This window comes from Urocitellus parryii, chromosome 12 (assembly GCF_045843805.1).
Source record: "Urocitellus parryii isolate mUroPar1 chromosome 12, mUroPar1.hap1, whole genome shotgun sequence".
Lineage (NCBI taxonomy): Eukaryota > Metazoa > Chordata > Mammalia > Rodentia > Sciuridae > Urocitellus > Urocitellus parryii.
In genome coordinates this window covers 50,995,490-51,008,690 of record NC_135542.1, presented here as the reverse complement: position 1 = coordinate 51,008,690, position 13,201 = coordinate 50,995,490, and the positions used below count along the sequence as shown (strand labels likewise).

At 36.2% G+C, this 13,201-nt stretch overlaps 1 protein-coding gene across 1 annotated transcript in view; it reads left to right on the top strand.

Moving 5' to 3' along the window:
- Positions 1-13,201, top strand: part of Hadha (hydroxyacyl-CoA dehydrogenase trifunctional multienzyme complex subunit alpha) — a 39,881-nt gene that overhangs the window by 3,820 nt on the left and 22,860 nt on the right. Inside the window, exons 2-7 of the mRNA XM_026408183.2 lie at positions 3,420-3,461; positions 3,552-3,622; positions 4,810-4,943; positions 5,724-5,862; positions 7,158-7,277; positions 8,608-8,710. Coding sequence (XP_026263968.1) covers positions 3,420-3,461; positions 3,552-3,622; positions 4,810-4,943; positions 5,724-5,862; positions 7,158-7,277; positions 8,608-8,710 — 609 coding nt within the window. The remainder of the gene's footprint in view (positions 1-3,419; positions 3,462-3,551; positions 3,623-4,809; positions 4,944-5,723; positions 5,863-7,157; positions 7,278-8,607; positions 8,711-13,201) is intronic.

Here is a 13,201-nt window from a genome sequence, read left to right as displayed (position 1 = left end):
TAGAACAGTGCATGTTAGGTCATAGTAGATTTTTTTGAATGATGTGTTGCTGGAAGGGATCATAATTTAGTTAACAGAACACCTGCTATAACTGCTGAAATTAGAGAACAATCAGTAAATGATAAAGGTCAAAAAGCAGGAAGACAGCAGTTTGCAGTTGCTCATGCCTATGATCCCCACAATTCGGGAGGCTAAGGTAAGAGAATCACAAGTTTAAGGCCATCCTGGGCAACTTAAAAAGACCCCATCTCAAAATAAATAGAAAAGGGCTGGGGGGATAGGTTAGTGGTAAAGCACCCCTGGGTTTAATTCCTAGCACACACAAAAACAACAACAAAAACAAATTGGGCAGGGAGCAATTGTAGTTGTATAGTTGAAATCTGAAGGTGAGGTTTGTGGAAAATATTAAAACCACGATGCAAATACAAAGAAGGAAAATTGATAAATACAAATGACACAGATTTCAAATGGTAGAGAAGCAGAGGGGAAGCATGTCATTAGTGAAACAGGCACTGAATGAAAATGATGGCTGGCTTTTCCTATCTTAAAACACTGAAATTCACCCAGAGACTTGTTCATGATCACACAGGTAGTGAATAAACCTAATGATTGAACCCATTCTTTGTCTTTGTACTAAGAGGGCTGATTTGGATTGCTTAGAAAACAAATGCAGACAGAGAACCTGAGATCACCCTACTCTGGTTCTGGGGCCAGATATAGTTTTCTCAGTAATATGTTATATTGCCTTTCAAGACCTATATAAAGCTGCTATTTTCTGTCCCTTCCTTCCTCTTCCCTTCCCTTTTCTTCCTTTCCCTTTCCCTTTCTTTAAAAAATTGAAAGATGGAGAAAAAAGCTGATAGAAGCAAGAGCCTTGGCTAAATATTGATTCCTCCCCATTCTACCCATCATTAGGTTCTCCAAATCAGTGGTTCCCACATATTCAATGAAAAATTAGAATTCAATGAAAATAGAAGTATTAGTACTAATAATTTAAAAAATAATATTAATGGGGGGCCAAGAATGTGGCCCAGTGATAGAGTACTTGCCTAGCATGCAGGAGGCCCTGGATTTGATATCTAGCATTGAAAAAAACCAAAGAAAACTTTCTCGTAAGACTACAGCAAGATTTGAAAGATATGGGGAGGAAAAAGGAGTATAGCATTAAAGAGGCACATAGGAGAAATGGTTTAAAGTAAACCATGAATGAAAGACAAGGGAAGAAAGGTTTTTTTGAAGGCGACTGGAAATTGTTATTAAGAGATGTTGACACTGGGTGTCCTCCAGAACAACTTGGTTACCACAGAGAGCAAGATGTTTGGATGAGAGCAGAATAAAAGTGACCCTTAATGGTAAAAAGAGAAGGAGGAATGCCCAGAACAAATTTGCCTAGAATTCCCCAATATTCCTTACCTTCTCTGTTAGAGTCCAAATTGAAAGGCCCTCCACGAACCAAAAGATCACATCAGCATTGTTATTATGGAAAAACCCAGTCCTGGTGTATGAGAAGGGACCATGTGACTGAAGAAAGAAGCAGATAGATCCAGGATTGCACAAAGTACAATTTATTGGGGACTTAATTTTCAGAAGTGTGCTTGGGCTGCAGCACAACAGGTCAATAAATCTCATTCCCAAGGTAGGAGGAAGAGTCCATTGGTGAGGTGCAATGCTGGAGATCAAACCCAGGACTTCATGCTTGCTAGGCCACTAAGCCACATCCCCAGACTTAGGAAGATGGAATTTGTATGCTAAGCTAGTCAGAGTTGGGCCACCAACCAGCAAATACCTGGTCTTCCTCAAAAACTATTAATATGTCCATTGTCGGGCTGGGGATGTGGCTCAAGCGGTAGCGCGCTCGTCTGGCATGCGTGTGGCCCAGGTTCAATCCTCAGCACCACGTACAACAAAGATGTTGTATCCACCGAAAAACTAAAAAAAAAATAAAATATTAAAAATTCTCTCTCCTTCTCTCTCTCTCTCTCACTCTCTTTTTTTTTTATTTTTATTTTTATTTTTTTTTAAGAGAGAGTGAGAGAGGAGAGAGAGAGAGAGAGAGAGAGAGAGAGAGAGAGAGAATTTTATTTATTTTTTAGTTCTTGGCGGACACAACATCTTTGTTGGTATGTGGTGCTGAGGATCGAACCCCGGTTGCACGCATGCCAGGCGAGCGCGCTACCGCTTGAGCCACATCCCCAGCCCTCTCTCACTCTCTTAAAAAAAAAAATATGTCCATTGTCAGTGAAGAAACAGTCTGGGCATCAGTGGCCAGTACAACACACTCAGCTGACTATTTTAACCATTTTGTTTGTCCTATAGGGTTTGGGGTGGTTGCCATTTTATCCTGATAAGCAAAATGGTGGTTACAACCAGGATGGCTATAAGTCATATCAAGATAGATCTCTATATCATCATGCTGGAGAAACTAAACTAGAGAAGAGATTAAGAAGGAGAGAACAGAGCTGGTCTTTGTTATCCAAAATGTAGGAATATTCTTGGTGGAGTACAGTATAGACATTTTCAGTTAGAAATACTTATAATAGCAAAGTGTGATATGGAATGTTTCATTTATAGTAGCCATTGTTTCCCCTTGATATTACTTTGGATAACACCATAAAGTCTATCTCTCCATAAAAATGTAAGTAGATGTGGCTGGAAAGCATAGTTAGGATATATTTGGAGTACATTTGGAACTGACTGTAAGGATTGCTTTGTAGTTTACTTATTACTTACTGTATTAATTTCTTATAACTGCTGTAATCATTACAAGCTTAGTATCTAAAGCAGTAAAAATGTATTATCTTATAGTTACAGAGATCAGAAGTCCATAATGGGCCTCCTTAGGCTAAAATCAATGGTGTGGACAGAGCTCTGGTCATTGTGGATGCTGTAAGGGAAAATCAGTTACTTTACCTTTTCTAGCTTCAAGAAGCTGCCTGCATTCTTAACTTTTTGCTCACTTCCTTCCTTCTTCCAGTATCCTGGGGCCAAGACATTCTCTCACTGTTATCTCTCTGATTCTGTTCACCTCTCTCTTCCCTTTTGTGATTACACTAAACCCACTGGGATAATCCATGATACTCTTCCTATATAGGTCAACTGACTAGCAATCAATTCCATTTGCAACTTCAATCCCTCTTTGCCATGTAACCTAATATATTCACAGCTTCTGGGGATGTATCATCTTTGGCAGAGGGAGAGGGGACGTTCTCTTACCTACCTTATTTAGTATCTGAGTAATCACATGACCTGATAATTGAAATGAAAAAGATGTAGTAGTAGTCACAATGATGGTCTAGACTACATTGTTCTGATTGGGGGTGGGTGGTTGTTACCGAAAATTCCAGCTTTGCTGTATCTCAGGATACTAAAGAAATCCTGTTTTGCACAATAATTAATTTTGAAATGCCCTTTCCTTACAGGTTGTAGTTGCCGCAACTTTTCAGGGTCTTCTGCTTTGCTGGGTAAGTTTAATTTCTTGTGGTCATACTTATATTGCTTCTTAGATTATTTTGTAGTAAACATTTACTAATAAATTTTCTTGTCTCTTTTAGCTAGAACCCATGTTAACTATGGCGTCAAAGGGAATGTGGCAGTTATTCGACTTAACTCACCCAATTCAAAGGTACCTAATTTAACTTTCTGCAGTTATTTCTACTAACTACATCTACTGATCTAATCCTGAGTGGAAAGGAATCTACCAATCTGGCAATAATCCTATCACATGGATTAATAATGTTGATGGTTAAAGTTTGACAGATTGCCCCATGAAGGTAGTTTTCTAAAGCAGATATTCTCATGTAAGAATTCCTTCTTGTTGACTCTAAGTGTCAGATTGATATTGAGGATTAATGACACTAGCCTTCTGTTTACAGTGTAGAATAAGGATGTGACTTATTAGATCAGAACCAAAGTAAAAGCTTTGTTTATAAGAATTGAAATTCACTGCCCATCTTAAATATGAGTTTATTGGATCCACTTTCTTTATTACCTGTATTGGTCATTATTCATAGTACATTGGCTGGTTAAATGTGGACACTTGGCTGTTAAGCTTCTTGGAATCTGAATGACTCCATGCAACTCAAATATTAGAAATCAAGTTCTTTTCAAAGTGGAACCTCATTTGTGTCTGGCAACTTCAACAAGGCATGCAGTATTACTCCAGTCTTTTGCCAAGAAGAGCTTTAATGCAGGAACCCATGCTTTTCCCCCATCTCAAAATGGTGTAAAGCTTTCATACTTTAAAAATCTTATAACCAGAGGCCTAAATGAAAGCACTTGACACTATCACTAGAGTAAATCTTAGCACCCACTAAACAATGATTCAAGTTTAAGGTATTTTTTCAGAATTTTCTCATTGAATATTTTTCTGAACACAATATATGCGGGTGATAGAAAATTTTAAAACTACAAAAAATTATGAAGAAGAAAATAATAATCATTCATAATCCAAACCCAAAGATAACTACATTTAATCCACTTTTAATAAGTAATATTTATAAAGCTAAGATCACACTGTGTGTCTGATTTTGATTTCCTTTTTTCCTTAATATTATACAGATTTTTCCCTGCCAATAAATGTTTGTAAACTTATTTGTAGCTTACATGTGATTCAAACTCTTAGGAGTATGATTTAAATTTCCCCTCCTGTTTTTAAGGAAGGGGTTCTAGTACTTGGCCAAAGGTGCCTGAATAGAAAACTACTGGGTTTGTTTTCTGCTTCTCCTTCTTCCTTATAACAAAAACGTTTGATGGTAATATTAGACATCTGGTATTTCAAATTTAAACCCTTAGGTTTATTTCCCTTGGCAGGTAAATACACTGAATAAAGAAGTACAAACAGAGTTCATGGAAGTAATGGATGAAATCTGGGCCAGTGATCAAATCAAAAGTGCCGTCCTCATCTCATCAAAGCCAGGCTGCTTTGTTGCAGGTGCTGATATCAAGTAAGTTTTAGGAAACTTTAAGTTGTCTTTTATCTTGAACATTTATTATTAGGCCTAATAATTCTTCCTTTTGAAAGAAGGTAGAAGTAAGTTTTCTGAAAAACTTTTTATGTTATTTTTGTGAGCATAGCAAGACTGACAAAAATCGAAGGGCTTATTGCTAAATCATGTAAAACTAAATGTAGTCTTTTCCTACAACATTATTATTGTAACAGATTTTTTAAAAAATCATTGGGGGAGACCAGGCATGGTAGGGCACCCCTGAAATCCCAGCATCTCCAGAGGCTGAGGCAGGAGGATTGCAAATTCAAAGCCAGCCTCAGTAACTCAGTGAGGCCCTAAGCAACTTAGGAATACTCTATCTCAAAAAATAAAAAAAGTGCTGGGGATGTGACTCATGGTTAAATGCCCCAGGTTCTATCCCTGCTACCAAAAAACATAGGGGGGTCTATTAATAAATAAATTTTAAATGCCTCTAAACAACCTAAGAGCTTTTGTATTTTGTTGTTGTTTTGCTGTTGTTTTGATTGCTGTTTAATTTGATAGTGAAAATATTAACCAAGTGATGTTCTCATACACAAAGCTTTATAATCTGATGATTGGTTATAGAAATGAAAATAAATTGTGTAACGTGTTTTTTTGTTTTGTATTTAAAAACTCATTACTAAATATTGATATATGGTGGGATGGGATAAGTATATAGTAGATGATGTATTTAACAAAGACTGTAGATGTGGTTTCATCATGATTGTTTCCTGTTTACTTTTGTGGCTACTTCAGCATGTTAGCCTCTTGTAAGACCCCTCAAGAAGCAACACAGATATCACAGGAAGGACAGAGAATGTTTGAGAAACTTGAAAGGTCCCCAAAACCTGTCGTGGCTGCCATCAATGGATCCTGTTTGGGAGGAGGACTTGAGGTACAGATGTATTCCAGTTATTGAGACACCCCAGTTCATTGGTGAGAGTCACCAGCTATAAACCTAAGGCTGTTACTTAGCTTGCAAAACATTTTCAGAGGATATTCATCTTTTTTTCCATATTAAACTTCTGAATAGGTTTTAATTCTTAATCTGTGTGACAGAGCAACTGGCATAAAACAAGTAAACGAACTTGTGATATTTTCACATGTAAACATATAAACTGAGATTTGTGTTTTCCAAGGTTCTTTTCATTTCTAAAAAGCAAGTTCAAGATTGCAGAGCAAAGATACAAAAGTGTGATCCACATTCATGTTTTTAAATCTGGTTCAGAAACAAATTTAAGTTTCCTTTGAGTAATAAAGATAGTAAATAATATAAGATTGGAGAGAAGATGCCAGGTGCATTGGCACATGCCTGTAATTCTAGTGGCTGGGGAGGCTATGGCAGGAGGATCACAAGTTCAAAGCCAGCCTCAGCAAAAGCGAGACACTAAGCAACTCATTGAGACCTTGTGTCAAATTAAATACAAAATAGGACTGGGATGTGGCTCAGTGGTCAAGTGCCCTTATTGGAGAGAAGAGATTTGTGTATGTAGAAAGCATGTAAGAAAAGAAAGAAGGGAAAAGAAAATAACATTTATTGTATATATATCATGTGTGAGGCTCTTTGCTGGACATTTTCACATATGTTAATTAAGAAAACTTGGCTCTGGGGCTGGGGATGTGGCTCAAGTGGTAGCGCGCTCGCCTGGCATACGTGAGGCACTGGGTTCGACCCTCAGCACCACATAAAAATAAAATAAAGATATTGTGTCCACCTAAAACTAAAAATTAAATATTAAAAGAAAACTTGGGTCTGGGCTTAAAAGATGGGCTGAATTTGGCTAACCAGAAAATGGTTGAAAATGCATTCCACATATAGTACATAGTAAGCAGCACCTATGAGGAAACTGAGTAGAACTGTTTGATTGGAAGGACAGGTCTCTAAAGTACAGGCCTTCTTAACTTGGGGTCCACATAAAATTATGTGTGTGTTTTTCTATTGCAAGATTCTCTAGCTTTGAGAAGGTTTTTAAGGTAGACCTACAACCCAAAAGGGTTAATAAATTAGGGGGAAAGCATGAAAAAGCTGAAAAGGTAAATTATAGAAAGCATCAGGTACCACCCTAAGGAACTTCGTTTATTCTGTTGGCACCTTCTTGCTTTATAATAATCTTTAGCCCTCAGAGATCCTTAGATGTTATGAAGTTAACATTTTCCAACAGTCTAATTCATTTTTTCATTTGTTTGAAGCTTGCCATTGCATGCCAATACAGAATAGCAACAAAAGATAGAAAAACAGTATTAGGTGTCCCTGAAGTCTTGCTGGGGATTCTACCCGGAGCAGGAGGCACCCAAAGGCTGCCCAAAATGGTGAGTTTAAGACCCCCCCCCCCCCGCCTTCCATCCTGCCCCACTATCATGAACTTAGAATCTGAAAACTTAAGTGTCCCTTTAGATCTATTTCCTTTTGTACAAAACACTATGAATACAGGTATTCATTATAGAATTTAGACCCATATAAGGCTATTTTAGAATCATTGACAGATTTTTATTTTTGATATTTATTTTGTAATTACTTAAAATCAAGGTCCTTTTTTGGTCCCTAAAGAAGTGTAGAAATAAATAAGAGCCTTTAGCATTATATAGCATTATACTTTTCTTCATGGTACTCTCTTATCTTTTCAAAATATAGGTTATGTTTCATAATAAATATGATGCACATGCTAGGCAAGTGCTCCTATCCCCCAACCCTTGAATTCTTAAGGACAAGGGAAAGGAGAATCAAATCTGGAGGCTGCAGAGCAATCTTAATATCAAACTGGAGGGCCTATTGAACTTCATAGCTTTTGACATTGTAGATTCCTCAATGAAAACAAGGCTTTTCAGAAATACTTTTTGCATCCAGGCATTATGGCTCACACCTAAAATCACAGCAACTCTGGAGGCTGAGGCAGGAGAAATACAAATTCAGAGCCAGCCTCAGCAACTTAGCAAGGCCCTAAGCAACTCAGTGAAACACTGTCTCAAAAGAAAAAACAAAAGGGCCGAGAGTGTTGCTCAGTGGTTAAGCACCCCTGGGTTTAATCCCTAGTACAAAAAAAGAAATACTATCAGCAAAGAAGTTGATATGAACTAGGCACCAAAAAAAAAAAAAAAATAAAGGAAGATTTATGGTATTAGTTTTCAAATTCCTTTATAGGAATATCAAAAAATTTTAAAACCATGAGTAAACATTTAATTTTTATTGGTATTTGTTGCTAGAAGTCATTTTTCTAGTATTACATAAGAAGCCCTAGCTGGATTACATTTTTGTTAATCCTAAAATTCTTTCTAAAGACTTTGTCACAATTATCAGATTTCTGCATCTCCACTGTAGTTCCATTATAGAAATTTTAAGTATTATATAAATGGTTGAAAAGAAACTTGAAATGACCTAAGGGTATACTTTTAGGAAACATGAAATTAATTCTCCACTTTATCAGTTCCGGAAAACAGAAATTTTACTTATTGAATAAAAGAAGAGGTAGAAATTTGTGCTTCTGTTAGAGGTATCTAATCCCAAACCTAAATGTGTATCAGTGCATAAAATTTAACTTACTGATAAGTACCATAAAAATCTGGCTTGACTTTTTGCATTGAGATATTCGCTCATTTGTCACCTTCATTTTCCTCCATACTCTGATCCTTGTCTGCTTATTAGGTGGGTGTGCCTGCTGCTTTTGACATGATGCTGACTGGTAGAAACATTCGTGCAGACAGAGCAAAGAAAATGGGACTGATTGACCAATTGGTGGAACCCCTGGGTAAGTGTTAGTATGTCTCAAAGTTGGGCCTTATAAAGTAACTTATTTTCTGAGTTAACATCTCCAGTGTCTGTTAGATAACACTCTTAGGAAACGAGTCATGATTTTGAGAAATGCAGTTTTTTTCTAAAATTACTAATACTAAATGATTTTCAACATTACCCTGATTTCTATTTTACTTTATAATTTGGATATCAGGAGTACAAGATTTAAATCAAGTCATTATTTTTTATTCTTAAATTACCTGTATCGCCATTTTTTTTGTGTGTTTGTGAGTGTGTTTTAACAATAAACTTGTATGAAACAACCAACATGAGATTGTTAACAATAATTGTCATCTACTATGTGCTGCTTCCTCCCATACAATTTCTGTTAGAAATAGAAATCAGTAGCCTGGCACAGTGGTCCATGCCTGTAATTTCAGCAACTCAGGAGGGTAAAACAGGAGGAATACAAGTTTAAGGCTACCCTCAGCCAACTTAGCAAGACCCTCAGCAATTTAGTAAGACCCTGCTCAAAGTTTACAAAAAAAAAAAAAAAAGATAGGAAAGTAGCTCAGAGGTAGAGTGCTCCTGGGTTTGATCCTCAGTACCACCAAAAAAATAAGAAAGAAAGAGAGAGAGAGAGAGAGAAAGAAAGAAAAACCCAGTGTTCTGAATTATGTATACATCAACCTCATCATCATGTATTTCTTAAATTCAGTATTATGAGATATATTATTTATGTAATAATTTTACCAAATTTTATGTGCAATTTGAGTTTTGATAAATATATGGAGCTATGTAAATACTACAACAAAAAAAATTGGACATTTCTAGTATGCAGCTTTTTTGGGGGGTGGGGGTACCAGGGATTGAACTCAGGGGCACTCAACCACTGAGCCACATCCCAAGCCCTATTTTGTATTTTATTAGAGACAGGGTCTCACTGAGTTGCTTAGGGCCTTGCTAAATTGCTAGGGCTGGCTTTGAACTTGCGATCCTCCTGCCTCTGCCTCCCGAGCCGCTAGGGTTACAGGCATGCACCACCACGCCTGGCTAGAATGCAGCTTTTTGTCTTTCATTTAGAATAATGTTTTTGAAATCTAGCCAGATTTTATATATTAGTAGTTTGTTCCCTTTTTCTTGCTGAGTATTATTCTGTTGTATAAATATGCCATAATTGATTTATCCATTCACTGAATGATGGACATTTAAGTTGTTTTTCAGTTTGGGGTTATTCTGAATAAAGCTGCTATGAACATTGATCCACAAGTCTTTATATTGGATATATTTCATGTTTATAAATACAAAAAAGTAGATTGGCTGGATATGTGTTTGGCTTTTAAGAATCTATCAGAAGCTGAGGCTGATCTCAAACTTGCCATCCTCCCAAAATTGGTTATATCAGTTTTCATTCCTACCAACAGTATATAAGAGTTCTAATTTCCAACTACCTTACATAGCTAATCTTTTTAATATTAAACATTCTAATAGAATTGTAGCATTACCTCATTGTAATTTTGTATTTTATAATCACCAAAGATACTAAATATCTTTCATATGTTTATTTGCTTTCTATATATTTTTGGGAAAATATCTGTTCAAATCTGTTGTTCATTTCATTTGATTTAGTTTTTATTAGTGAATTTTCAGAGTTTTTTTTTTATATATCAGAATACAATTCTTTTATCAAATATGTGATTTGTAACTGCTTTCTCCCAGTGTGTGGCTCTTCATTTCATTATCTAAGGACAGAATTTATTTATTTTTTTATTTATTTATTTTTTTTGCATATGAGTATCCAAATGCCCTGGCACCATTTGTTGAGAAGGCCATTTTTTCCCAAGTGAACTACTTTGACATGTGGGTCAAAAATCAGTTGACCCTGTATGTTTGGATCTGTAATCGGATTTCTTGTTTCCACTTATCTGTATGTCTACCAATATCACAATTGTCTTTTTTTTTTTTTTTTTTTTGTACTAGGGATTGAACCCAGGGGCAGTTAACCACTGAATCAGAGTTCCAGCCCCTTTTGTTTTTTTATTTTGACACAGGAGTCTCAATAGGTTGCTGAAGCTGATCTCAAACTTGCCATCCTCCCAAGTCAGTGGTTTACAGGCATGTGCCACCATGCCCGGCCCAGCTACAGTTTTGATTAGAATTCATTGGTTCAGTATGTCAAATTGGGGAGCATTGATGTCTTTAAAATATTGAGATGTTTTATCAATCATCTTTGCATATTGAAGTCTTTAATTTCTCAGAAGTGTTTTTGTACTTCTCATTGAACTGCACACATTTTGTTAAGTTTGTATGTAGGTATTTCATACTTTCAGGCCACTATACTTTTTATACAGTTTTGTTGCTATTATTGATGCTGGAGATTAAACCCAAGACTTCTCCCATGCAAGCCACATGTTCTACCACTGAGCTACATCCCCAGCCCAAACCTTAACTTTGTTTTTGTTGTTGTTTTGGTGCAGGGGATTGAATGTACTCACTCTAACACTGAGCTACACCTCAAGCCCATTATACTTTATTTTTACTTGAGTTTCTCATTAATTTCTAGTATAAAGAAATGTAGCCAGGTGAGGTGGCATAAACTTACAATCCCAGCCACTCAGGAGGCTGAGACAGGAGGATCAAAAGTTTGAGGCCAGCCTGAGGAATTTAGTAAGACTTTGTCTTAAAATAAAAAATAAAAAGGGCTGGGGATGCAGCTCAGTGATAGAGTATCCCTAGATTCAACCACCAGTACTGGGGGAAAAAAAGAAAAATGCAGTTGAATTTTGGACCTTGTAGCCTGTGATTTTGCTAAACTGTTCTATTCACTTGTTTTGAGGATTCCAAAGAATTTTTCTACAAAGATAATCATCTTGTCTACATGTATTTTGACTTTTTCCTTTCCAATCTACATGCTGGTTATTTCTTTTTCTTGACTTAACTCCAGTGGCAAAGACCTTTGTACAGTATTGGATAGAAATGGTGAAAATAAATACTAACTTGTTCCTGGTCTCAGGGGGAAAGTATTCACAATTAAGTATGTTGTTAGCTATAGGTTTTTCATATATGCCCTTTATCATGTTGAAGAAGTTACCTTTTACTTATAGTTTGTACAAAATGGGTATTGAATTTTGTCCAATGCCTTTTCTGCATCTATTGAGATAATCTATTTTTTAAAATCTGTTGTTAATGTCAGTTACACTGATATTTTACTATTGAACCAGCCTTTTGTTCGTGGAATAAACTCCACTTAAACATGGTACATCATCCTTTTTATAGATTACTGGTTTGATCAGCTTATTTTATGGTTCTGGAAATCAAACCCAGGGCCTTGCTCATGGTAGGGCTATACTAACAAGCAGTACTTCTAGGCCTGATCAGCTAAAGTTTCATAAAGGATTTTTTTTATCTGGTTCTGAGGGACAATGAGTTCAAGGCCAACCTCAGGGATAATTTTATTTTGTGTGATTTTTGTTTGTTTGTTTGTTTGGTGTTGGTATCAGGGTAATCCTGGCATCATATAATGAGTTGGGAAATGTTCCTCTAGTTTTCTACAAGATTTTATGTAGAATTAAAATTATTTCTTTCTTAAATATCTGATAGAATTACCACTAGTTAATCATAAGGACTTGAAGTTTTCTGGGAAAGCTTTTACCTGCAGATTAATTTTTTTTAATGAATAATCAATATAGTCTGGGCATAGTAGCCACACTTAAAATTCCAGCAACTCATGAGGCTGAGGCAGGAGGACCACAAGTTCAAGGCCAACCTCAGCAACTTAGTGAGACCCTGTCTCAAAATAAAAAATTAAAAGGGTTGAGGATGTGGCTCAGTAGTAAAAGCCCTGTGGGTTCAATCCTCAGTTACTACCCCCCGCTCCTCAAAATAAACAACTGTTCATGTTTTTTTTTTTCCCTTTCTTTTCCCCATTACTGAGAGGGTCTCCATTTCTTGAGTGAGCTGTGGTAGATGTCTTTCAAAGAAGTCTATTAACTTACCAAAGTTATTTCAATGAAATTATTCATAATACTTCCGTGCTACTATTAAAAAAAAAATTTTAATGTATTGAATTCAGGTCCTCATGCATGCTAGACAAGTGTTCTACTATTGAGCCTTAACCCTAGCCTTTTTTTTTTTTTTTTTGAGACAGGATCTCTTCTAAGTTGCCCAGGCTGGCCTTGAGCTTGCAATCCTTCTGCCTCAGCTTTGCAAGTAACTGGGATTACTGACATGTGTCACCTCTTCCAACACTAATCTTTGTACTCTGTAAGGTTGCCTCCTCTCTAATTTCTGATATTAATGATTGATCAGCTTGTTATGATCTTTAATGCACAAAATATCTTCATAGTAACACCTAGATTAGCATTTATTAAAGAACTGACAATCATGGTCTAATCAAATTGATATATTGGAAAACTAACATAGTCCACCTCCTATCAATTTGATACAAAGGCATATCTCCTTAACTCATACTTTATCCCCAAATAAAGACAATAATTAAGTCATTCTT